At 36.9% G+C, this 25,734-nt stretch overlaps 1 protein-coding gene across 6 annotated transcripts in view; it reads left to right on the forward strand.

The window, feature by feature from the left end:
* The window catches only part of RCOR3 (REST corepressor 3), a 57,579-nt gene that overhangs the window by 21,818 nt on the left and 10,027 nt on the right, over positions 1–25,734 (forward strand). For 5 of the 6 annotated variants that reach the window (XM_033200147.1, XM_033200145.1, XM_033200146.1 and 2 more), the window contains 3 exons: positions 8,766–8,984; positions 14,954–15,031; positions 23,678–23,735. In XM_033200147.1, the coding sequence (XP_033056038.1) occupies positions 8,766–8,984; positions 14,954–15,031; positions 23,678–23,735 (355 nt within the window). The remainder of the gene's footprint in view (positions 1–8,765; positions 8,985–14,953; positions 15,032–23,677; positions 23,736–25,734) is intronic. The other variant, XM_033200148.1, reaches the window with a different exon arrangement.

The following is a 25,734-nucleotide window of genomic DNA, read 5'->3' on the forward strand; positions in this document are numbered from 1 at the left end:
ACTCCATCTCAAAAAAAAAAGTGTATGTCTTAACCATTCTAGAAAACAAATCACCCTTCTTAGCACTACTTCACTTTTGAGTTTGCTTTAGTCAGGCTGCTTCTGTCCTACCACTTCACTGAAACTGCTGACAGGTTACCAATGATTTCCAAAATGCAACATCCAGTGATCAGTTGTATTCTACTGGTGCTTTCTGTATCAAATTACTGACCCCTCCCTTCTTGAAAAGCTGTCTCTGACTTTTGTAATGCCATTCTGATTCCTGTCTACCTTTTTAACCATTGTGTCACAATTTTAGTGGCATCTTTTTCTTTCTTACTCTATTCTTTTATCATTATTCTTTTTAATTCTGTCTCTCAAAAAACTGTGAGATTTGATCTCTCTGTTCTTTGTGTGATTGCCTTCTTCTTAGGTTCTCATCTCTTCTCTGAATTATCCTAACAGTTTTCTCTCTGATTATCTCCATGCCTCCCTTTTTCAGATTCTCCACACCACCCTTTCCAGTCCATTGGCTACCCTGTTGCCAAAGCAATCCTTTGTAAAGTTGCCAATTCACTGCTTGGTGAATCCTTCCATGGTGTTGTCTATAGGATAAAACACAAACTCTCTAGTTATGCATTCCCTACCCTTCCCCATGTATTTCAGATTACTAACAGTGTTTTAGATATGTCTTTTAGTTCCCTGGCTTTTGTCCTATGATTATGTTGGTCCCTTTTTTTCTGGAATTCCTTTCTTCCCACATCTGCCTAGGAAATTCCTCACAACTCTACAAGATGTAGCTTCTCTATGAAATCTTGTGCCTTATCTTGAATTGACAACCTCCTTATTTCTCCTTAAATCTATTGCAGTACTAATTCTACTGAGTGGTAGTTGTTTACTCATAGTTTCCTCTTCCTGCCTTCCTGTCTCTGTGTGGTGAGCTCTTTAAGAGCAAGAATATATTTTAACTATTTTCCACTCCCAGGGGCTGATACATAGTAAGCATTTAGTAAAATTTTAATGAATGAGAATACATACTATATGCTCTTTATTATGATATAAACATGAAAACTTAGGAATTTGCTACCTAGAAAGTATATATATATATATATGGAATATATAGTTTTGCCCAACTATGCAAGATGATACATACTCATTTGGTCTTTTGCTCATGATCTCATCTTACCAGAAAATAAATAATATGAGGGAAGTATAAGTTAAAAAGTTTTAAGAGGATATTGCAGAGGTGTGGTCCAAGACTAGCACTATGTGTCAGCAGCTTCATTCATTTCTCCGCTCATTCCAAGCAATAAGGTTACCAGGCAGGGAAAGAAACTACATTATTGCTTTTAATACAGATCTTTGTAGCTGCTTCTGCGTGTTGTTAACATACTACATAGAAAGTTTTAATTTTAAATTTTAAAAATTGTGAACTATATATATTGTAGGGTATGTACAGTTTAAAGAAAAATGATAGATACCAGTGTATCTACCACTGAGCTGAAGAAACAGGACTTCTGTTTGTGTTTCCTCAATTGGATATTCTTTTTTGTTTGTTTGTTTTTGAGAGGGAGTCTCACTCTGTCCCCCAGGCTAGAGTGCAGTGGCGTGATCTTGGCTCCCTGCAACCTCCACCTGGGCTCAAGCCCCAGCCTCCCGAGTAGCTGGGACTACAGGCATGTGTCACCATGCCCGGCTAATTTTTGTATTTTAAGTAGAAATGGGGTTTCGCCATGTTTGCTAGACTGGTCTGGAACTCCTGACTTTAGGTGATTGGCCCTCCTCAGCTTCCCAAAGTGCTGGGATTATAGGCGTGAGCCACCATGGCCGGCCTCAATTGCACATTCTCACCTTCTCTCTAGAGGGAGCCACTATAATGAAATTTATTAATTATTCACTTCTTTCTTTATAGTTTTATCACGTATGTATATTATCACATATAATGATATGATTATCATTCAGTTTCATTTATTTCATACTTTATTTAAATGGAATTATATTTATGTATTCTTCAGTACCTGCCTTTTGTTATTTTTGCGATTCATTTTTATTGCTATATTATAGTGTTCCATTGTATACATATATTGCAACTTATTCACTCTCCAATTAATAAACTTAATTTCCAGCTTTTTATTATGCACACTGCTGATATGAACATGTTCTGGATACACATGTCTTAGAGTTCCTTTGGTACAATAGTTCTCAGCTAGGTTTAGCACTGACCCCATAGGGGACATTTAGAAATTGTGGAGGTGTTTTCATTGTTACAGTGATTGTGGGGCATTTCAGTTGTTGAGTGGGCAGGAGAAACAGATGACAACTATATTGAAATGCAAAGCACAGATTGTTTCACCAAAATACCAACAGTGATTTATTGAGTAACAGTGTCCCAGGATTCTTTGGAATGGAGTCACTCTATTTTAGGGAATAGCCACATTAAACTTTCCTAGGTAATGGCAAATTGTTTTCTATAGCTGATATACCTCCAGTAGGCTATGAGAATACCCATTGTCTACTTTCTTGCCAGTGCTTGATCAGACTTTTAAAATGTTCCAAATCTGGCAATATGAGATGGCATTTCATTGTGTCCTCAGTTTCATTCATAGGTAACTACTGAGGCTGTGTGTTTTTCTATCTATTAGCTGTTGTTAACATCTTTTTAAAAGTGTTTCGTTTGTGGAGTTTTTTGTTTTGTTTTGTTTTGTTTTAGAGACAGAATCTTGCTTGTTGCCCAAGCTAGTGTGCAGTGGTGTGATCATAGCCACTGCAGTCTCAAACTTCTGGGCTCAAATTATCCGCCTGCTTCATCCTCCCAAGTAGCTGGGATTGCAGACATGAGCCAGCATGCCTGGCTTGTAGTTTTTTATTTTTTCCAACTATTTTTCCACTTGATAGTTGTCTTTTTCTTGCAGATTGAATGTAAAATTTTTTCTTATTGAATTCTTTGTATATTCTGGATACGAGTCCTTTGGTTAACAGCAAAGATCTTTTACCAGTTTGCGGTTTGTCTTTTTACTCTCTACAGGGAAGTAAACAGCTATTTCATCAAAAGCATATAAATTTTAAATTTTTTATTTATTTATTTATTTATTTATTTATTTGAGACAGAGTCTCGCTCTGTCGCCCAGGCTGGAGTGCAGTGGTGCGATCTCAGCTCACTGCAAGGTCCGCCTGCCATGCTGAGTAGCTGGCACTACAGGCGCGGGCCACCATGCCTGGCTAATTTTTTTTTTTTTTTGTATTTTTAGTAGACAGGGTTTCATCATGTTAGCCAGGATGGTCTCGATCTCCTGACCTCATGATGCGTCCGCCTCACCCTCCCAAAGTGCTGGGATTACAGATGTGAGCCACCGCGCCCGGCCAATTTTAAATTTAAATTCCAGTATTCTTTTACATTTTCTTTTGAAAGTTTTAAACTTTTTCTCCTGAAGTCCTTGCTGTAGCAATAAATAAGTTCATGTTGTAAGGTAGAGATCCTTTATTTATTTATTTATTTAACAGTTGGGGGTCTTGTTTTGTCACCCAGGCTGGTGTGCAGTGACACAATCATAGCTCACTGCTGCCACAAATTCCTGGGCTCAAGCCATCCTCTTGCCTCCTAAGTAGCTGGGACTACAGGCATGCACCACCACACCCAGCTAATTTTTTTTTTTTTTTTTTAATTTTTTGTAGAGATGGGGTCTTGGTACATTATCCAGACTGGTCTTGAGCTCCTGGGCTCAAGTGATCCTCCCATCTTGGCCTCCCAAGGTGCTGGGATTATAGGCGTGAGCCACCATGCCTGGCTGTTTATTTTTTTAATATGGAATTGAATATCTTTTTCAACTGGTCTGCAGTACCAGCTTTATTATATATGAGGCTTATGCATATGCCTGGCTCTCTATTCTACTTCTGTTGTCAGTTAACTATTCCTTGCTAATCCCACATTTTTTCAGTTACTTATAGTAAACCTCTTAAGTCTTGATAGTTCTGGGGTAAGTTCTGCTATTTGGTGGTTCTTCTTAAGGAATGCGTACCTGAACTAGTTAGCATCACCAATATAATTTGAATAGAAGATATGTTAGGGAACATTTTTCTGATTGTAAAGAGAATGGTTTTTGTTTCAACATCAAGTAGGATGTTATTAAAGGTTTTTGACTCATTCACATTGCTGGTAGTTGATGCTAGCTGTAGGTTGGAGCAATTCCATTTGGCCTCTCCAATTTGGTGGTCTCTGAGTAGTCTGACTTCTTGCCATAATGGCTGGTTTCCTCCAAAGTAATCAATCCCAGAAGCAGTAAGTGGAAACTACTCAGCTGTTTCTGGCCCAGCCTTGAAAGTTACTCAGTCACTTCTCTTGCATTCAGTGGTTATAAATGAGTCACTAAAGTTGGTTCAGAATCAGAGGGAAAGAATATAGACCCCTGCTTCCCCATGGCAGGAATGTTGAGGAATTTGTTGACATGTTTTAAACCTCCAAGCCCAGAGTATGGAATTTTCATAAATGTTTTCCCATGTGTGCTTAGGGATATTATCTTGGTAACAAGGTTTTATATATGTCCATTAATTTAGGTTTGTCAGTTCTGTGGTTGAAATCCATATTCTTACTGCTTGTCTACTTGATAGCTTGGTTGTTGTTGTCTGCTTATGTGATCAGTTATTCTGATCACTCAGTTATTGAGAAGTAGTTCTTTATATGTTGAAGTTAGTGTTATTAGGTGCATACAAATTGTTTGATCTTGCTGCTGAATTAAGCCTTTCATCATTATCTAGGGTCTCTTGTATTGGCTTCCACCTTGAAGATAATTTTGTCTGTTATGTCGATAGCTCCACCATTTTTCTTCTGTTAGGTATTTGCCTGGTTTATCTTTATCATTTTACTTTCAACATTTCTGTGTCCTCACATTTTAAGTATGTGTCTTATAAGGAGCAGATAGCTGAGCGTATGTATTAATATTTTATCTGAAGAGTTTAGCCCATTTGTATTGATCATGTTTAGCTGATGTATTTTTGTTCTTTCTTATTTTTACCTTCTATTCGACTTGCTTTTCCTAGTCTTCTTTCCCTTCGTTCATGTCCTATTTTTGGGGATTAAGAATCCATTTCTTATTCTGTTTTCTTTCCCTGTCTCTACTTGTTTGGGATGTTTCTATATTTTCTTTTTTTTTTTCTTTGTTTGAGACAGAGTCTCGCTTTGTCACCCAGGCTGGAGTGCAGTGGCGCAATCTCTGCTTACTGCAACCTCTGCCTCCCGGGTTCAAGCGATTCTCCTGCCTCAGCCTCCCGAGTAGCTGGGACTATAGTCGCATGCCACCACACTTGGCTAATTTTTTGTATTTTTTGTATTTTTTTTTTTTTTGAGACGGAGTCTTGCTGTGTCTCCCAGACTGGAGTGCAGTGGCGTGATCTCGGCTCACTGCAAGCTCCACCTCCCGGATTCACGCCATTCTCCTGCCTCAGCCTTCCGAGTAGCTGGGACTACAGGCGCCCTCCTCCACGCCCGGCTAATTTTTTGTATTTTTAGTAGAGACAGCGTTTCACCGTGTTAGCCAGGATGGTCTCAATCTCCTGACCTTGGCATCCACCCGCCTCGGCCTCCCAAAGTGCTGGGATTATAGGCGTGAGCCACCACGCCCGGCCATTTTTTGTATTTTTAATAGAGATAGGGTTTCATCGGGTTAGCCAGGATGGTCTCGATCTCCTGACCTTGTGATCCGCCCCCCTTGGCCTCCCAAAGTGCTGGGATTACAGGCATGAGCCACCACGCCTGGCCGGGGTGTTTCTATATTTCTATTCTTATTGTATACTCTGAAAATTTTATCCTGCATATTTAATTTAAAATCTAATATTGATGTCTTTATTGACTTTCTGATTAATAGAAGGCCCTTAGAATGCTTTGACTCCATCCACTACCATCCTGATTTATATACTAGTTTTGTCCACAGTTTGTTACATCTTGGTTTTTTAAATCTCACAAATCAAACATATAGTCTGTTTTATTTAGATTTACCCACATTTTAACTTCTATTTTGCCCACCATTCTTTCCTGAATCTAAGGGCTTTCTTTGAAAATAATTTCCTTTTTCCTGCAGTATATCCTTTAGAAGCTCATTTAGTGAAGACCTGTTGGTCATAAACAGATTTTTTGAGACCTGGGTTTAAAGTGCGTTGTTCTAGAGAGGAGTTGCATTTGCTTCTGTTGTTTCTAGGCACTACCAATGTAAGATACTTTAAACTAAAATCTTGATTTGGGGTTTTTCAGACAAACAGATCATATAAATTTAGGCCCCAAATCTGCCTGAATGGAGGACTGTGGTTGGGACACTTTTGGGAGACTCTTTTTTGGTTTCTTTCCACCCAGCCAAGAGTGAGATGGGCATGACTCCCATTAATCACCCCCTCCCTCTACAGAGCAGGGGTGTTTTTTTCCTACTTCACAAAATGATGGAGTTCCCCTTTTAGCATGCTGGCTTACCTCCTGTGCCCTGCACCTGTTGTCCATTGAAGCCTGGCTTTAGTCAAATGACAACCACTGCATATTTAATTCTCCCTCTGGATTCTTGCTTTCTCATCATTTCTGGCGTCGGAAGAATTTCCTTACTTCCCTGCCAGCTCAGAAGTGAATGTTAAAAGACTTTTAAAAAATGTTTGATCCAGCAGTTTTAGTAGTACCCTACTGGGAGGAGTTTCTCTGAACATCAGATCCGCCATCTGTTGCTTGGAGTTAGCTTCGAGCAATTAAGTGGATTATGCTTCATAATAAATTTTTAGTGGGTGCAGTGGCTCACACTTGTAATCCCAGCACTTTAGGTGGCCTAAGGCAGGTGGATCACCTGAAGTCAGGAGTTGAAGACCAGCCTGCCTAATATGGCGAAACCCCATCTCTGCTAAAAATACAAAAATTAGCTGGGCATGGTGGCGGGTGCCTGTAATCCCAGCTACTCGGGAGGCTGAGGCAGGAGAATTGCTTGAACCTGGGAGGCGGAGGTTGTAGTGAGCCAAGATTGCACCACTGCACTGCAGCCTGGGCGACAGAGCAAGACTCCATCTCAAAAAAAAAAAAAAAAATTTTTTTTAAAATGAATTTTACTAAGAGTTCCTTTTCTAAGAAATTGGAGTATTAGGCCGGGCGTGTTGACTCATGCCTATAATACTAGCACTTTGAGAGCCCGAAGTAGGCGGATCACTTGAGTCTAGGAGTTTGCGACCAGCCTGGGCAACATGGTGAGACTCCTATCTCTACAAAAAAAGAAAAATTAGCCAGGCATAGTGGCACACACCTGTAGTCCTGGCTACTCAGGAGGCTGAGCTGGGAGGATCACTTGAGCCCAGGAGGTCAAGGCTACATTGAGCAGTGCTCATGCCACTGCACTTAACCTGGGTGACAGAGTGAGACCCTGTCTCAAAAAAAAAAGGCCAGGCGCAGTGGCTCACGCCTGTAATCCCAGCGCTTTGGGAGGCCGAGGCGGGCGGATCACGAGGTCAGGAGATCGAGACCATCCTGGCTAACACAGTGAAACCCCATCTCCACTAAAATTACAAAAAAAAAAAAAACTAGCCAGGCGTGATGGTGGGCGCCTGTAGTCGCAGCTACTCGGGAGGCTGAGGCAGGAGAATGGCGTGAACCTGGGAGGTGGAGCTTGCAGTGAGCCGAGATCGGGCCACTGCACTTCAGTCTGGGCGACAGAGTGAGACTCCGTCTAGAAAAAAATAAAAAATAAAATTGGATTATTAAATATATTCATTGAAATAATCTTCAACCTAAAAGATATAGTTTCTAATATTCTTTCAGAATAATGTATTTTTATATCATACTTTAAGAACAAGTTATAATGAAATAATGCTTAAAACTTTACAGTCATCATTGTTACACTTTTTAAACCTCTTCCGAGGCATAAATTTACTTTTATTTTAATCATAGATTTGGAAGTTAGAAATATTTTCAAGGTTAAGATAATTGTGTCCCTTTTAACCTTCAGAGGCATAGTTTTCTTTCAGCAACTGTGAAGTGAAAATGAAATGTTATTTCTCTTTAACCAGCTGTCTAATCTGCTATGTGTCATAATTTCTAAATTGCCCCCTTTTTTCTTTCTAATTTTTATTTATTTATTTATTTACTTATTTTTATTTATTTATTTTTCTTGAGATGGAGTCTCGTTCTGTCACCAAGGCTGGAGTGCAGTGGTGCGATCTTGGCTCACTGCAACCTGCACCTCCTAGGTTCAAGCAATTCTCTGCCTCAGCCTCCCGAGTAGCTGGGATTACAGGTGCCCGCCACCACGCCTGGCTAATTTTTTGTATTTTTAGTAGAGACGGGGTTTCACTATCTTGGCCAGGCTTGTCTTGAACTCCTGACCTCGTGATTCACCCCCCTTGACCTCCCAAAGTGCTGGGATTACAGGCGTGAGCCACCGCGCCCGGCCTCTAATTTTTATTTTTAGAGAAACTTTGCATTTAATAAGTTGGCTCCCCCCCGCCCTTTATTGTTGAGGAAAAAATATATCGTATCTTGAGTGCATAGGAAAGTTTAGAGTCTAACTTATTTTTTCACTTATTCCTAGTCCTCTGGGCCTAAAAATCAAACATTTGAGTGGATTAAGCAAGGATATATTATGTTGTATGCTTTTCCCCCTAGTTGGTGAGTGCTATGTGTGTATGTGTTTGGACTTGTACATAATATATAATTGGTTAGAAGTGTTTTTTTATGTGTACTTACTGCAGCAGATACTTCCACTATTAATAGACTGTTTTCACTTTATACATTTGTGAAAACCAAGTGACCTGTTATTCTGCTTTTATTCTCTTAGGGTAATACTGAACAACCTGTCCAAACTAGCAAGATTGGACTTGGAAGAAGAGAGTATCAGAGTTTACAACATCGTCATCATTCTCAGCGTTCTAAGTGCCGTCCACCTAAGGGCATGTATTTAACCCAGGAAGATGTGGTAGCAGTTTCCTGTAGTCCTAATGCAGCCAACACCATCCTGAGGCAACTGGACATGGAGTTGATCTCTCTAAAACGTCAGGTATTTTATAAAAATAATATTTTTAATGATTATGTGCATTTTGGCTATCCGCCTTTACCTAGGTTGAACTCAGTTGTTTGCAGATTTTTCTTAGCCATCCACTTATGCAAGTTTCATTTTTTAAAATTTATCTTATGTCCAACTTAGAAGATACCTCTGCCTGTTTATATTTGAATCCCAGCATTGCTGCCTGTTAGTTCTGTGGTCTTGGGCAAATTATATAACCTCTGTAAGCTTCAACGTTCTATCTATAAAATCGAGGATAATAATCATTCTTCTCTTGCAGGTTATTGGGAATTATTTGCAATGATACATTTAGATTGTTTAGTAGTGCTTGGCACATTTTGAATGCTTAGTGAATAATGGTTGTTGTCTGCATCATCATCATCATCATTATCATCATCATCATTATCAGTAGTAGTAGTACTGGTAGTATTGTAAGGGCAGCATCATCATAATCAGATAGTAGTTAAAAATCAGCATCTAGACTCAGTGGACCTGTTAAGTTCTAACCCTGGCAATACCATCTCCTTCCTGTGTAACCTTAGAGGAGCTCTTTAACTTCTCTCAGCCTCAGTTTTCTCATCTGGAAATGTGGATAATATTGTAGTGATTGAGAGGAATAAAACAAGATAATATATGGTAAGTGCTTAAAACAGTGCCTGGCACATATTAAGTACTCAGTTATTCATTGTTACTAGATCTCTGGCCTTTCTTAGTTGTCATTTCCTATTTTTTTTTTTTTTTTTGTTTTGTTTTGTTATTTTTTTCTAATCCCTTAAATCTAGATATTCTTCTAAATCTGTACTTTCTGGGTCTATATCAGCCAACCCTATACTCTATGCCAGTGACTTCTGAGTCTTATTTCTCAAGCTGTGACTTTTCTCAAGCTTCTTAGCTATAGCTCCAGCTACCTACTAGGTCTTCTCCTAAAAGATTTTTTTCTCTGTTTCCTGTCTGTTGAAACATCAGAATCATCTTTTATTCATCCCCTGCTGTTATCACTTTCCCAACACATGTAAACCAAAGTGGTAACCAAGTTATGTGAGTTTTATCTCTGAAATTTCCTTTAAATCAATTCCCTCTTTTTTATTTCATCCTTACTGCCCATTTAGGCTCTTGCTCTCACTAGCCTGACAATAACTATCTTGTTGATTCTTTTTTTTTTTTCCCTTATTTTTAAAAATTTTTTGTAGAGAAAGGTTCTCGCTCTGTTACCCAGGCTTGTCTCAAACTCCTGGGCTCAAGCAATCTTCCTGCCTGTGCCTCAAAGTGCTGGGATTATAGGCATGAGCCACCACACTTGGCCTCTTGTTGATTCTTTCTGTTACTTCTCTTTAGCTGGAGGTTACACATTGTTGCCAGTGTTATCTTTTTAAAGTACTGGTCTGATCACTGTCACTCATCTTACACCTCTTTGTTAGTTTCTACTTGCCTTTAGCAGGTTACAGTAGAGGTAGACAAATCACATTAAGAAATTTTCCTGAGTTAGGAAACTACTGAAGGACTTTGAAAAGGAAAGGTGGACCATGGTCATATTTACATTTTTCAGTGATATCTTTTGCATTTTCTTGTGTTTTTTTTTTTTTTTTTGCTTTTTTTTGTAATTGCTTTAGTGATTACAATATTCATCCTTAGCTTATCACTGTATATTTAGTTAATATTACAGTAGTCCTCCCTTAATCCGTAGTTTCACTTTCCATGGTTTCAGTTACCTGCAGTACACTACAGTAAGATATTTTGAGACAGACTATATTCACATAACTTTTATTGCAGTATATTGTTGTAATTGTTCTATTTTTAATTCGCTATTGTTACTCTCTTATTGTGTCTAACTTATAAATTAAACTTTATCATAGGTATGTATATACAGGGAAGAACAGTACAGGTTGAGCATCCCTAATCTGAAAATCTGAAATGCTCCAAAATTTGAAACTTTTTGAGCACAGACATAATGCTCAAAGGAAATGGTCATTGGAGCATTTTGGATTTTGGGTTTTCGGATTAGGGATGTGCGACTGTTATATATTATGCAAATATCCCAAAATCCCCTGAAATTTGAAACACTTCTGGTTCCAAGCATTTTGGATAAGGGAATACTCAACCTGTGTATGTTATGATTTGGTACTATCCACAGTTTCAGGCATCCACTGGGAGTTTCGGACTGTATCCCCTGCGGATATGGGAGGACTACTGTATTCTACTGCTTACGAAATGTTAAGAACCTTGCAACAGTATAGTGTGGGATCAAGATTCTCTATCTTAAACATGTTCAGATTTCTCAAATTCCTTGGTCCTGCTTATTCACCCAAACTGCTTTTCTGTTTCTCTTTTCCTTCCTTAATAAACATAGGCAACATTTGCTTCCTCTGCTTTCTTACCAAAACTTATTCTCCAACCCTTTCTAATCTAGATTCTGCCCCGTATGATATTCCAGTTCTGCTGAAACACCTCTTTGAAGGTCATTTATGGGCTGACATGGTGGCTCATGCCTGTAATCCCAACACTTTGGGAGGCCAAGACAGGAACATTACTTGAGGCCAGGAGTTTGACCCCAGCCTGAGCAATATAGTGAGACTTGCATCTCTATAAAAAAATTTTTTTTAAATAGTCAAGTGTGGTTGTGTGTATCTGTAGTGTAGTCCTACAAGAGAGGCTGAGGTGAGAGGATCGCTTGAGCCTGGGAGTTCAAGGTTTACAGTGGGAAAAAAGAAATCATTTATGAACAAGTGGCCACATCTAAGGCTGCCTTCTTGGTTTTTAACTACTGTGACTACTCAGTAATGTTTGACACTGTCAACCATTACTTTAATTCTGGAATTTCTTTCACTTGACTTTGTGACTGTCTTGAGTATGTGTGTGTATAGTACATATGTAATAGTACATATTTAGAAGGCAGCCACACTCACCATTATACCACCAACGCATCTCATATTTGATTAAATGCTTAGCCTTTAGTCAAACTATGAATGCAAGACACCTATCTTCTAAACCACAGCAGTCCTCTTTAGAAAACTTCTAAATCATCTGCTGTAATACTTTAAAAGCGCTAAAAATAATAAGGAATAAAGTGTACTCAGTCACCTGTATTCATACTTCACTACTACTCCTACACTTAGGGACTATTTTTATTGATTTTTTTTAGAAGGCACTTTAAGCTTTAACTTCCTAATTTGGTTATTCATTTGATATGTGACAGTAAAGGTTTGCACTCATGGGTTTACAAATCCTGTTAACCACTGCTACTTTTATGTCACAAACATCTCCTATGCCTTGTTCAAACTGAATTCTTCCACACTCACCCTAGTTATCTGTTCCACTTTTTGTATTCTCTGTCTCAGTGAGTAGTGCCACATACTCTGAATTACTGAAGCCAGTGACTAGTTAGCCTTAATTCCTCCTAATTCTCCACAATCAAGTGTTTACAACGATGTCTTGGCTGGGTGCAGTGGCTCATGCCTGTAATCCCAGCACTTCTGGAGGCCGAGGCGGGTGAATCATGAGGTCAATAGTTGAAGACCAGCCTGGCCAACATGGTGAAACCCCGTATCTACTAAAACTACAAAAATTAGCCAGGCACGGTGGCAAGTGCCTGTAATCCCAGCTACTCAGGAGGCTGAGGCAGAATTGCTTGAACCCCGGGTGGCAGAGGTTGCAGTGAGCCGAGATCATGCCATTGCACTCCAGCCTGGGTGACAGAGTAAGACTCTGTCTTCAAAAAAAAAAAAGTCTTAATTTTGTTTCCAAGGCATTTCTTTAATCTCTGTATACCACTACCATCCTTCCTTCATTCCTACAGTTTTAATGAAAGTTTTCTTAATTATTTATTATTTCTCACCTGGATTGTTAATTTCCATCCTCTTTATCCTATTCTGTTCTTCACATTACTACCAGAAGTATCTTTCTAAAAGGCAGATATGATCATTTTGTTCCCTTGGTTAAAAATCCTTTAGCTTTCCTTCAGTCTTTAGGCAAAGTTAAAATTCCTCTTCAGTCTTTAGGCAAAGTTAAAATTCCTTGGTCTGACCCCAGCCTAACTTATTGCCTTTGCCTTAGGGCTTTTCTGTCTTCCTAAGTGTTATTCTGCCTGGAATGCAATCCCTCCTCCCAAGCTTGTCTGCCAGTTTAATTTAAAACTCAGTTTAGCTGTCCTTTTCTTTGGAACACTTTCCCTAATCTTCCCTACCACCTGTTCATCAACATACATAGAAGCACATTTACTCTCTCATTCTTTCTTTCTCTCTCCGAGTCTATGTTAGGTGTTTTAGCGTTTATCATACTTTTATATTTACTTATCTTCCCACTATTCTATGAAATCCTCGAGAATTGAGACTTTACATTTTATCTCTATATGTCTATCTAACATGGCCAGCTGACTACCCTTGAATCATCCTAGATTTTATGCATTTTAGCTGTGGCTTTAAGATCTCTAGTGAAAAAAGTTCATAAATTATAAGTATTTCGCTGTCCATACTAGGAGGGAAAAACAGAGGAAAAAAGTAAACAATCCTAACCCTTAAATGGAGACTAATAATATTGCTAGTAGAGTAGAAGTTTAAAACTTGGTATGATTTAAATTCAGGTTGTATCTCCTAGCCTTAGGAAGGTTTCTTAACTTGGCTGCGCCTTATATTCCTCATCTGTAAAAATGGGTATAAGTAGAGTCTGTTCTGCTATAACTTTTTTTGAAAATGTGGATTTGTTCTAATGCAATTAATATACTTGGGAATAATTTGAGCATAACATGAATTGTTTGTTTATGTATGATTTTTGTCAGCAAAACAAAATGTACTCAGCTGAACTGAGCGCACACACATCTCAAACATGTACCAGCTACCTCATTTCACTGTGTGCTATGAACCATGCATATATGGTGTTAAAACTTTTCATCTGATTTCAAGTAACCTTCCTACCACTTCCACAATAATTCACAAACTACAACCATTTTGACTCCCACTTCCATAAGCAACCTTCAGGTCTTTTTTTCAAGGTAAAGTACTGTCTTTGTTGTAGCATTTATGGATTTAAAAAATCATTTAGAATGTATAAAACTGTGTTGCCATTTTTGTTAGGTTCCTGTCTTATGTGTCATTGAAGTTTAAATGTTGTGTCCCAACCTCCTTTTCCCTACAAGCCCTGTGGTTTTTATTATGAATTTTGCACAGCACACTGACCTTTTTTTTTTTTTTTTTTTTAAGACAGGGTCTTGCTTTGTCGCCTAGGCTAGAGTGCATTGGCATAATCACAGCTCACTATAACCTTGAACTACTGGGCTTAAGCAATCCTCCCACCTCAGCCTCCTGAATAGCTAGGACTACAGGTTCATGCCACCATGCTCAGCTAATTTTTTTTTTTTTTTCTCCATAGAGACAGGTTCTCACTATATTGCCAGGGTGGGCTCAGACTCCTGGCCTCCCAAAACACTAGGATTTTAGGCATGAGCTACTGTACCTGGCTAGTTCAGTGACTTTTAATGTATTTGTCATGTTATAGCAGAACTGATTGTACTTACCTCACAGAGTGGTTTTGAGAATTAAGTGATTTATTACATATAAAGGACTGAGAATGATGTTTTATACATAATAAATACCTAATAAATGTTAGCCACCATCATCATCATTATTATTGGAAAAATTCTTATTTAGTCAGAACACTATGGTAATGAGAAAAATTGATGGAATTTAATTCCTATGTATGCCAGGTGTCTTTGGTTATAAAAGTTGTTGCTGAAAGATATTCAAGACCATGATATTCAAAGATATTCAGAGTCTTTTAGTCTCTTAGATGTGTAATTAGTTCATACGTGTATAAGTTGAATTAGTGGCATGTCATACCCTAAGTGTGATTAGTATGACTATTCTAAAATAAAATTTAAGAGGGTTTTGGAATATATTCTTTTCACTTATTGAGTACTCACAAATTTACCTAAGTACGCGATCTGATTCACATTTGGGGTTATTTTGTTGAAGGTTCAGAATGCTAAGCAAGTAAACAGTGCACTTAAACAGAAAATGGAAGGTGGAATTGAAGAATTCAAACCTCCTGAGGTATGTTATTGAAGGATACATGTGATTAAGTATAGTGAAAACTTGTTTTTTTTCAGTTGTCCAGTGTCCAAGTACTATTTTGGTCACATGCATCATTAATACTTTGAAGGTTTCATAGTATGGATAATTTATTATGTCTCTGTTTTTTTATTTAGATGATCTTATGAGGCTTGGTTAATCATTTTGTATTTAAGTTAAATTATTTATTTTCTGCCCTTAGAAATTCATAGCAAGCAAAGTAATTAGGGAAAATAGTAATAGGAACAGTGTATGTGAAACTAGAAGCTCATTGATGAGCATGCTAGTGCATTTCTGGGTCTACAGTAATGTTTGCTGAAAGCCCTTTCCTGCTTGTGTGAATTGGTAACACAGCAAGAAAAATATGAAAACAAGCTAGATTATTTTAACAAATTTTTATTTTAATTTAAGATAATTGTCTTTGGCTCAGCTTCCACTTACGATTTTAGTATGCGGACTTACAGTCTTGTACTTAGAAAAACAAGGTATAGATTGACCATTTTCTCAAGTCTTCTATTTCAGTTGAAACCTAAATATGTTTTTGATATTTGTGGTAATTATAGGGGTACTTATATTCCCTTAAAATCCAATCAGGTCTTTTTCTAGGAGCTTCTACTATATCTTTTTTCTCTCTTTAACATTTCCATATTATGCTTCATATCCTGGATTTGCCTTTCTGTGTATGTGATAATCAAATAATCTTATTTGGTCTTATTGGGACTTTTTTTCCCCAGAAGGGGAAAAAAACTTAGTTGACTGAAATATCTACAGATGAAATTTATGTGAGGGGCTATGGGGAGGCAGAACAGTAGTACTTCAGAAATTATGTACCATATGCCATCTTAGTTATCAGTGTCTTTCAGAAAGGAAGACTTAATGAAAAAAGTTGTTTTTCATTGTTTTGAATAATCTCTTTCAAGAAGGTTAGGTTATGGAAAAGAGTGAAAAATAATATAAAACGGGTATCTCATTCCTGGCCCACAGGTAAAGTGACAAACATTCTAGTAACAGTTATTTAAGGATAATATAATACAAAAAATTACTATTTCATTTTGTTATATTATTGCAACAAAAATTATTTTAATTTGTATTATGCATTAAAATGCATGAACGCAAACAATTTTAAATGTCTATAATTTTGTAATCTAAAACTTAAATACTGCAGATATTAAAAACATTATGGGAATAGCAGGAAGAACTTTATACTAGCAAGTGTAAAAAATAAAATGTAGAAATTCCTAAGAAATTTATCAAAATTGCCTGAAAAAGAAAGAAAAGCTGAATAATTGGTAATCATGAAGTAAAACGAAATAGTAATTAACATTTTTCTCTCATAAGAAAACTTCAGACCCAGACAATTTTACAAAAAAGATTTACTAAATTTTCAAGAAAAGGATAATTCTCATCTCAGATTTTTCCATAAAATTACAGGACAGCCTCACTCATTAACTTTATATAAAGAAAGATGCGAAAGTCCAGTAGCATTTTATAGCTTCTCTATGTGCTATCTCATTTGATTTTTATGTAAATCCATACAGCTAGGTGAACCAGATACTATTATTTTACATGAGGAAACTGGAAATCAGGGAGGTTAACCAACTTTTTCAAGGTGACAAAACTGGTAAATAATGAAACGCTGGCTATATCTGATCTTTTTAGAGTCCTGATTGGATTTCTATATTAGTATATGTCATGTTGCCTCTTACATTTGGAAGTTTTTATATAATAGCAAAATTATATATTACATTTCCACATTTTAATGCAGCTATTGGGTGAGAAGTTATCAAACATTTATTGTAATTTTTGATTTATTATAAAAATAATGATCAAAATAAAATAGCCAAAATGTTAACACTCCATCATCCATATATTGAAGTTTGGATATTACTTTGGGTTGATATATTGAACTTATATGATGTGAAAAATGTATATATGTTGTATCATCTAGAGAGTCCCCAGGATACATTTATATTTGTCATATTGTCCTTACTGCTTTGGGGAGGAAGGCAACTTGAATTTCAGATTAACAATTACAGTAAAGAGCTTGAAGAATCAGGTAATCTATCCCCTTACCTTTAGTTTAAACCATATCTAATCAAAGAATGTTAATAAGCTTTGGAATAATTACAATAAGCCATGAAATGAAGTAACTCTACTAAAAGTAAGCTGTTACTAAAGTGCTTTACTTATTAATTTGGTTGTATTTCTTATTTTCATTTAGGGAAAAATTTGTTGAAGAAAGTCCATTCACTTCCACAAGTATTTACTGATCAACTATTTCATATGAGGCACTGTGTTAGGCCCTGTGAGAAGTGTGTGGGAAGAGGGAACACATAAAGATGTGGACAAGATGATGTGATTTTTCCACCTACTCAAAAAAAAAAAAAAGAACTTGCAGTCTAGATGTTATAAGACAAACTGATAAAAGTTGTATGATAGATTTATAAGCAAAGTATACAGGGAAACAAGTGGGCATTATTCATTCTGGCAAGGACAGTTAGAGAAGACTTCTTAGAGGGAGAATACTGCAGCTGAGGTTTGAAGGATAAGAGGGATTTTTTGCACATACAAAAATGACCAAAGAAGTCATTCCAAGCTGAGGAATAATAAGAGCAATGGCTTGGTGTTGAACAGTACATTAAAAAATGTAAATCTAGTAGGGGAAAATTAAAAGCCCTTTTAAAAATGAGTCAACAGGTATTCCCTGAGCACTTACTATGTGCTCATTATTGTGCTAATTAATTGCTATTTAGGATTCCATGGAAATGTAAAACAGTCTTTTCTCAAGAAGCATATTGTCTACTTAGGAAGGCAAACTTGGATGCAGAGAAGGAATGAACATGGTATATGAGAGATGTTAGGAGGGCTGAGTAGGGGCATCTTTGTGATAAACATCAGTGGGCAAGGCCAGAGTATAAAGTCCTTGTGAAAGCCAGAAAGAGAAGTTTGCTTTTTAAATTAAGTCAAATGGAAAGACCCTGTAGTTTCTTTAGTACAGAAGGATGTAAAGAAAATTTTTAATTATAGGAGAGTTATGACATTATGCAGGATAAATTAGAACAGGAAAACTTTATAGCTGCTAAAATATTAAGCATGTAAGTTGTAAATGATAAAGGGGTATCAGTAGGGTTGGGTATTAGTTATAGGAATGGAAGCAAGCAGTAAACCCAAAGAACATTGCAAGGTAGGGAAATTAATATGTCTCCTTGAAAGTATGTGAGAGTGTTGAGGGTGTCGCTGGTATGTCTTCTGCTTTCTGTTTTGGATGGAGGTAAATGGGTAGGTGGAGGAAAGATTGATGAATCCAGAAGGAAGAATAAGTATAACTGAAAAGGGAGTGCTTTTTGAAGCTATAAATTCTCCATCTATGGTTGTTTTCCTGCAAAGGTAGACGACATCCTTTCATGATGGATGTTGGGTGGAATTTTCAGCATCAAGTAGAAGGTTTAACTTGGTGACCTTTTCCACCTCTTTCAACTTAGAGGTAGTATGAATCTACCACTGACGAAAATGGGAAAGATGTGAAAACAATTTAGCAGGGAAAGGATGGAGTAAAAATGCCGAATTCCCTAAGGATGTCATAGATAGTTCTAGAAGGCTTTTTGGGACCTTTGATATTGTTATATATTCGATTGTCTTATTTTATATTATTATATTATTTTTAAAGCAACAGCATTTCAGATAGGTGTTTTTGTAGAAGAATATACTCTGTGATACCATACTGTAGCTAACTACAGCTACCACACAGTTTTAGATTCCTAGATATATTCTAGTTGTCCTTTCTTTAATCTCTACCAAAGTTTCTCAGATTTAAAAGACAATATTAAAATCAGTAACTTATGTGAGTCCTGTATATTTAAAATTTTCAACCCTATTTTTTCTTCACTCTTCCCCCTCTTCTGCTTCCACTTGTCACACACTGACTGTTTAATCCTATACAGTTTCAGCCATCCCTTCTGCATTTTTCTTTTTCTTTCTTTTTTTTTGAGACAATCTCACTCCCATCCCCCAGGCTGGAGTGCAGTGGTGTGATCTCGGCTCTCTGCAACTTCCATCTTCTGGGCTCAGGTGATTCTCCCACCTTAGCCTCCTGAGTAGCTGGGACCACAGGCACACCACCACACCTGGCTAATTTTTTGTAATTTTATTAGAGACAGGGTCTTGCTGTGTTGCCCAGGCTGGTCTCAAACTCCTGGGCTCAAGTGATCCACCTGCCTCGGCCTCCCAAGGTGTTGGGATTACAGGTGTGAGCTACTGCGCTCAGCCCCTTCTGCCTTTTTCCACTGAGCTGCCTCTTATAAAGGTTAGCATTGGCACTGATGACCACTTGCCACAACTTTTAACTTCTCATTCCCCTTGCCTTTTTCTGAACCCTTGTTGTAGATGACTACCCCTTTTTTTCTTCCTTTAACTTTTGGGAGGTTATGTTCTCTTTTATAACTCTTCTTCTGTTCCCTGGTTTGTCTTCTGTACATATAGGCATTCTCCAAATTGTCCTCAAAATTAATTTCCCCTGTCTTGAATACACAATCTCATTGTTTTACTGTGTTAAAGTCATATCATATGTTCATTTAAATTACACAAATTTATCCAGACATTCAGTCAAATAAAAGAGAAAGAATGTTTAGCAATAGCAAGTGTAGTAGTGCTGGCAATTCTTCTTACACTCCATTTATTGAATGTATGCCCCACAGTGAGCAGTGGTGAACTGAGAATTCGGAATCCACTGTTTCTTTAGTCAGTCTTAGTTTCTGCATGCCTTCTGTGTGTCTCTTTGAACTGAGAGAGAATTTTGTGTGTGTGTGTGTGTGTGTGTGTGTTTGTAAAAAACAACACTACCCTAAATTCAAGCCAACAGCTTCATCTGTGGTTTAACTGAAAAACTAGTGGTCCATTCCAGTGCTGGAGGAATACCTGGCTGTATGGGTGTGTTGAGAGACTGTGTGCCTGTCTCTGGCTACCTTTTTAAAGACATTTAAAGAGTAATCTTGAAAAAAAAATTAAAAAAAAAAAATTGTAGGCCAATTTTAGACCTGAGTAAGATATGACTCCATTGTTTTTTCTTATAAAAATTTCCCAGACTCTTCAAAACTGTGTTTAAATAAATGAATCTGATTTTAGCCTCAAGTGGAACCTGAACTCCACCTGAATGCCTCATTCTCATTGTATCCCAAATTAAATTAAATCTTAGCCTCACCTTCCCACATCTCCCACAGCAGCATTTCTTGATTTCTCAGGTTCTTAACAGCATTGTCCCTCTCCGAGCTTTCCAGGATTAAAGTCTTAATTTAGTTATGATCATACCCCTGATCCCTTGCCCCCAAACAAAACATAACTATTGCTTATTAAATTTAGTGTGAACTTATCAATCTTGAATTTTACTACCCTTCCAAAAGTGGATGGCCCTTATCATATTTTAATTTAGTTAAATATCACCAGCTTGCCAGGCTATCACTTCTTACTGACATAAATACTGTTTTTACTTACATGTGGATTGCCTTCCCATTATTTGCCTTTCAGAAGCTTTTCCTATTCTAAAACCCATCTCAGTCTTCAACCTTTCCTTGTTCTGTTTCCCCACTTAAATCATTGTGACTTTTTCTCCCGTCTTGAAATTCCCCCATATACTCTGTACTTTTTAACTTTAAAGTTGTTTGTATTCATTCATTTTCTGATTTGTAAGCTTTCTGCAGTTTAGATGAAAAAAATTTTCATAATGCATGTTATTTTTTCTTTCATTTTTTGTTACCTTTTCATTAATGATACCTTTCTCTCCAGTTTCTTTCAGATTTAATAAACATGAATTGATCAACTTTTATTTGCTTAGGCAGTGTGCCAGATGCCTTTTTAGATATATTCTAAATATATTCTCATATTTAGTTACATTTAATCCTTAGAGCAACCTACAACATCGTTATTGCAAGTTGTATGTACAGAAGATCCTCAATATCCAACTCGTCATTCATCCATGTAATGCATGGAGAAGCAAAAATTGCCCAACAAGAACATTGACTAATAAACCAATCATTTATAAAATTAGGCTCTACTCACCAACTCTTCCTAATTAACTTTAGCTGTTATCTGTCCCATTCATTGCATTATCCTTCTCTGTCACTCTCTTGCTAATACAATGCAAATACAACACAAACCAAAATGAAATTGCATACTTTGCAAAAGATGAGAAACTTCATGAAGTCTGTTAAACTGCAAGAGAATGACATTAGTCACCTACAAAATTGTCAGATGAGTATCCAGCAGAATTAACCATTAAAGAAAAAAGTGATCACTCACAGGCAAGCACTTCACAAAAGAATAATTTGAGAACCAAGTATTAAGAGAGGCCCTTGAGAAAATTATTTCAATAAGCCTTTAAAGCAAAAAATGACCCATTTTATGATCATGTAAATTACAGAGCCAAAGGATGTTGCACCATTGTATAGTCAGAAGAGATATGCCAAAAATAAAGTGTATTAAACAAGTCATTAACTATTTTTTAAAAAGAGCTAATTTCTACAGGGTTTAGTTTCACATTTCGGATTGAACTGCAGTCAACCTTTTTTTTTTTTTTTACCATTTACTATTTACTATAAAATATTTTGACCTATTTTAAATTGATTTCAGTACTAGTTACCCTTGAGTACCAAGATCTTCTTTTATCCACCTTCCACAGCCAAGGTAGCATCAGATTGCCTGTGCATGAACTCAGTGTAAAGTTCCTTAGTGTAAAGTTAGGGTCTCAATTAACGATATATATCCCTTCTTAATAGAGTTCCTCCTCCATTCTTGTTACTCCCTTTTTGGGGGAACATATGTTTACCTAATTTTTCCTATCTCCTTTTTTTTTTTTTCTTAACTTTTTTAGATTTGTTGTGCTCTTTTATTACTGTTTCTTTATGTCTCTCATAGTTTTTGTCCTATTCTCCCCTTTCTCTCTTCCTTTTTACTGTTTTTCCTTTGCCTCATCACCAGGTTCCTAACCTTGAGGCTTATACACTGTTTACTACCTCGCCTGCCCTACTGTCCCTTTTTAATCTCCTCATCTAGAATACAGTGATTTGTTTTAGGTTTTTCTCTTGTTAACTCTTAAGTCCGTTTTGTTTTTTTTTTTTTTACTTTTTCATTTTTCCTCTCTTTTTTTTTAACTTTGGATTTTTGTTTCATTCTTCTTTCTGAGTACTTGAACCTCCTTACTTTTGGTGAGAAAGTTGGTGTTACCTAGAACCTCTGTGTGCTATAGAAACTCTTATTGCTAAGACCATGAGTGAGGTAACCTAAACGCCCCTTCTCAAAGGAAGCCCTCTTTCTGTTTTGCCCAACATGCCCAGGTATTACACGGAGCCACTTTATCTTGGCAGTTCCTTCTGCAAACCCCTGCATGTTGGTGCATTTATTTCTGTCCATCTACTGTCAAAGGTCCTTGATTTACCACTCAGTGGGTACACACTAGTGAAGTCTGATTAGATATTTGCTGTTGTAATATTACCATACTGAAAATCCTAAATTTAGGATCTTTGTGGGGAGAAATATTGGGGGGTCTTGAGAAAACATATTCTTATCAGGATCACTTTCTGCTTCAGAAATTTAAAGAAATATTTTAGGACTTAGGCCTGTTCTGTAGTCCTATGATAATTTATACCACTGTTTTCGGGGATTAAGGATAGTTTAATCTTAAATATGAAGGGAAGAAATTTTGGAGTCATAAATCGTCTCTGAAGAAAATTAAGTTTCAGCTGGGTGCAGTAGCTCACGTTTGTAATCCCAGCACTTTGGGAGGCCCAGATGGGCAAGTCACTTGAGGTCAGGAGTTTGAGACCAGCCTGGCCAATATGGTGAAGCCTCATCTCCAGTAAAAATACAAAATTGGCCGGACGTGGTGGTGGGTGCCTGTAATCCCAGCTATTCAGGAGGCTGAGGCAGGAGAATCAATTGAACCTGGGAGGCAGAGGTTGCAGTGAGCCAAGATCATGCCACTGCACTCCAGCCTGGGCATCAGGGTGAGGAAGAAAATAAAGTTTCTTGCTTATGGCTAGAGGTTTGAGACCAGCCTGGCCACATAGCGAGACCTCATCTCTAAAAAAAAAAAAAAAAATTAGCTGAGTGTGGTGGCAGGTGCCCATGGTGCCAGCCATTACTTGGAAGGCTGAGGTAAGAGGATTGCTTGAGCCTGGGATTTTGAGGTTGCTGTGAGCTGTGATCATGTCACTGCACACTCGGCCTGGGCAACAGAACAAGCCCCTGTCTCAAAAAAGAAAGAAAGGAAAGGAAAGAAAGTCTCTTAAATGTTTAAAACTAGGCTAAAATTCATAGCTGCAATGTGTGATAGGAATATCATAGTTGGAAAATGGGAGACTAATAGATTTTCTCACATTTTAATATCTCTAATTAGAGCATAAATGCAAATGTTGTTCCTTGTCACAAATTGGTACATTTCCCTTTCATTATCTTTCTGCATGGGTAAAAGGTAATTCAAAATATGTATTTTTACTCTTTCTAAAAATGGAATCTTCATAAATCAGAGTTGTAGTAATCTCATGTCTGTGATTTGATGAAAATTAAAAAAAAAAAAAAGCACTTTGGAAAATGTCTGTCTTCATATCCTCATTAGGAAACTTCTCTTTAATTTTGTAGTCAAATCAGAAAATTAATGCCCGTTGGACCACAGAGGAGCAGCTTCTAGCAGTGCAAGGTATATTAAAGATAAGCAGTTACTGTTGTTAATAATTATTTAATTTGTCATGAAAGGTGACTACCCTAGTTCTTCCCTTCCTTTAGAAATTGATCAAGAAAGGGCTCTTGTGCTTATCACAAAGTCCTGGTGACCAGGAATTCTTTGTTGTATTTGTGGATGTGACATACTCAAGTCTACGTACATTTTGAGTCCTGAACAGCACGTAATGCATTCTCGGCACTAAATAATTGATGGTGATAATTAAGCATGAAAAAGTCACATGGGCTCTCTGTGCTTTTCCTTTGATATTCCTGTAATTGGGTTCATTCTTACTATATATCATTAATTGATAACTCATAGTTAAAAGCATCAATAAACTGTAGATGTTTCTGATTTCTCTACTTTGTAAAATAGTGTTTATCTGATAAATGTCAGGATTGAAAATATTAACTACATGCTTAACTTTCAATGTTTCATACTTCCCTTAAGAGATGTACCACTGAATGCTTAGAAACCTGACTTTAAATAGGTATATTTTTGAAAAGAGACTTGAGAGATATCAAAAAATCACATTCAGCATTTTAAATGCACTATTTCTAATAATGTTTTGTTGAATTATATGGTAGAAGACTTTTTTTTTATTAGGAATACCCATGGGCAAATTGGAAGCATTATAAACTTGGATTTTCTCATGTTTAAATGACTTAAAGACAAATTGTATATTTTTATTCATTGTTACGGATTTGTTTCCTCTTCATGATAAATTTATGTGCAGGTCTGATTATACAATTTAAAGTTTGGTCTACATTTTGTTTCTTCCTGCCTGAGCACCTCTTTGTGTTGAGTGCTAATAGCTTTTTTTAAATCTAGGTTAACTACTGTTGAGAGAGTGGGGCCCCAGTGAAACATATAAGCATACCTTTTAAAATGTTGCCAAATAGTCTTCAGAGAACATATTTAACACAAAAATGCTGTGCAGACATCATTCCGATTGATCGACTGATAGATGACTCTGCAGTTTGGATTAGAGAGAGTAAGAATTAGCCAGCCAGCATGATTTGAAAATGACACAGGAGGGTGCCAGCAGGATGATGTCAGCCCTTGCTTTGGCCTGTGCAGCACAGCACAGTCATTTCATAAAGAATTGATACTATGACACAGGGTGCTGGATGTGCATTGGACACATCTGTAATTATAGAACTGAGTTTCTGAATGAGTCAAAACAAGGTTTATAGTTCATAATGTTCAAAAATAGCTGTTTTAAAATTAGGCTCTGCTAATTTAAATTATTGTTTAAAAAATTAGCATTTTCAGTGGCTGCTTTATATTCATTTAGCAATGGCCTACATGTTTAATATAGTCATTTTGAATAGGGATTTCTTTTATTCATGTAAAGCTGCTATTTCCCTCTATCTTAGTAGCCTGATAAAAACTGAACCCTGATTTCCAGTATTCAGTTGCTTGAAGACTAGTATATTAACTCTGTATTTTTAAGAAATTATCCCAGTGAAAGAATTTTCTGAAAAGAGTGTCATAGGAAAAAAAATCTAGGCTAATACTTCTCTACACAGCACTCAGTATTTGATCTTGCTCTACAGCAGTACTTTAAGTTATAGAGTCCATTGAATCTTATGGCTGGGTTGGTTACTACCCAAAGCTGCATTCAAAGGAAGAGCAGTGGTAATATCTAAATATATAGTTTGAACTATATATGTGGACATAACTTATAAATATTAAAATAAAATAATGGAGTAGTCATATATATAACCAAACATTTCCTCTGTACTGAGGTATATTCAGTATTATACTATGTGCATTTAAAAAGTAACCCTTGAAGTTACACTAATGCAGCAGTTTGTATGGAAGTATGCATGTTTGCAGGATTTCAAAGGCACTTTTTAAATAATGTGTTAATGGTGTTAATGTCTCTGTTTTATTTATTCTTTGGATTTTTTTTGTTTTCATTTTTGGGTTTTTGTTGTTGTTACATAAAATAAAACTATAAAGGCTATTCGTG

Source organism: Trachypithecus francoisi, unplaced genomic scaffold, assembly GCF_009764315.1.
Source record: "Trachypithecus francoisi isolate TF-2019V2 unplaced genomic scaffold, Tfra_2.0 Lachesis_group5, whole genome shotgun sequence".
Classification (NCBI taxonomy): Eukaryota; Metazoa; Chordata; class Mammalia; order Primates; family Cercopithecidae; genus Trachypithecus; species Trachypithecus francoisi.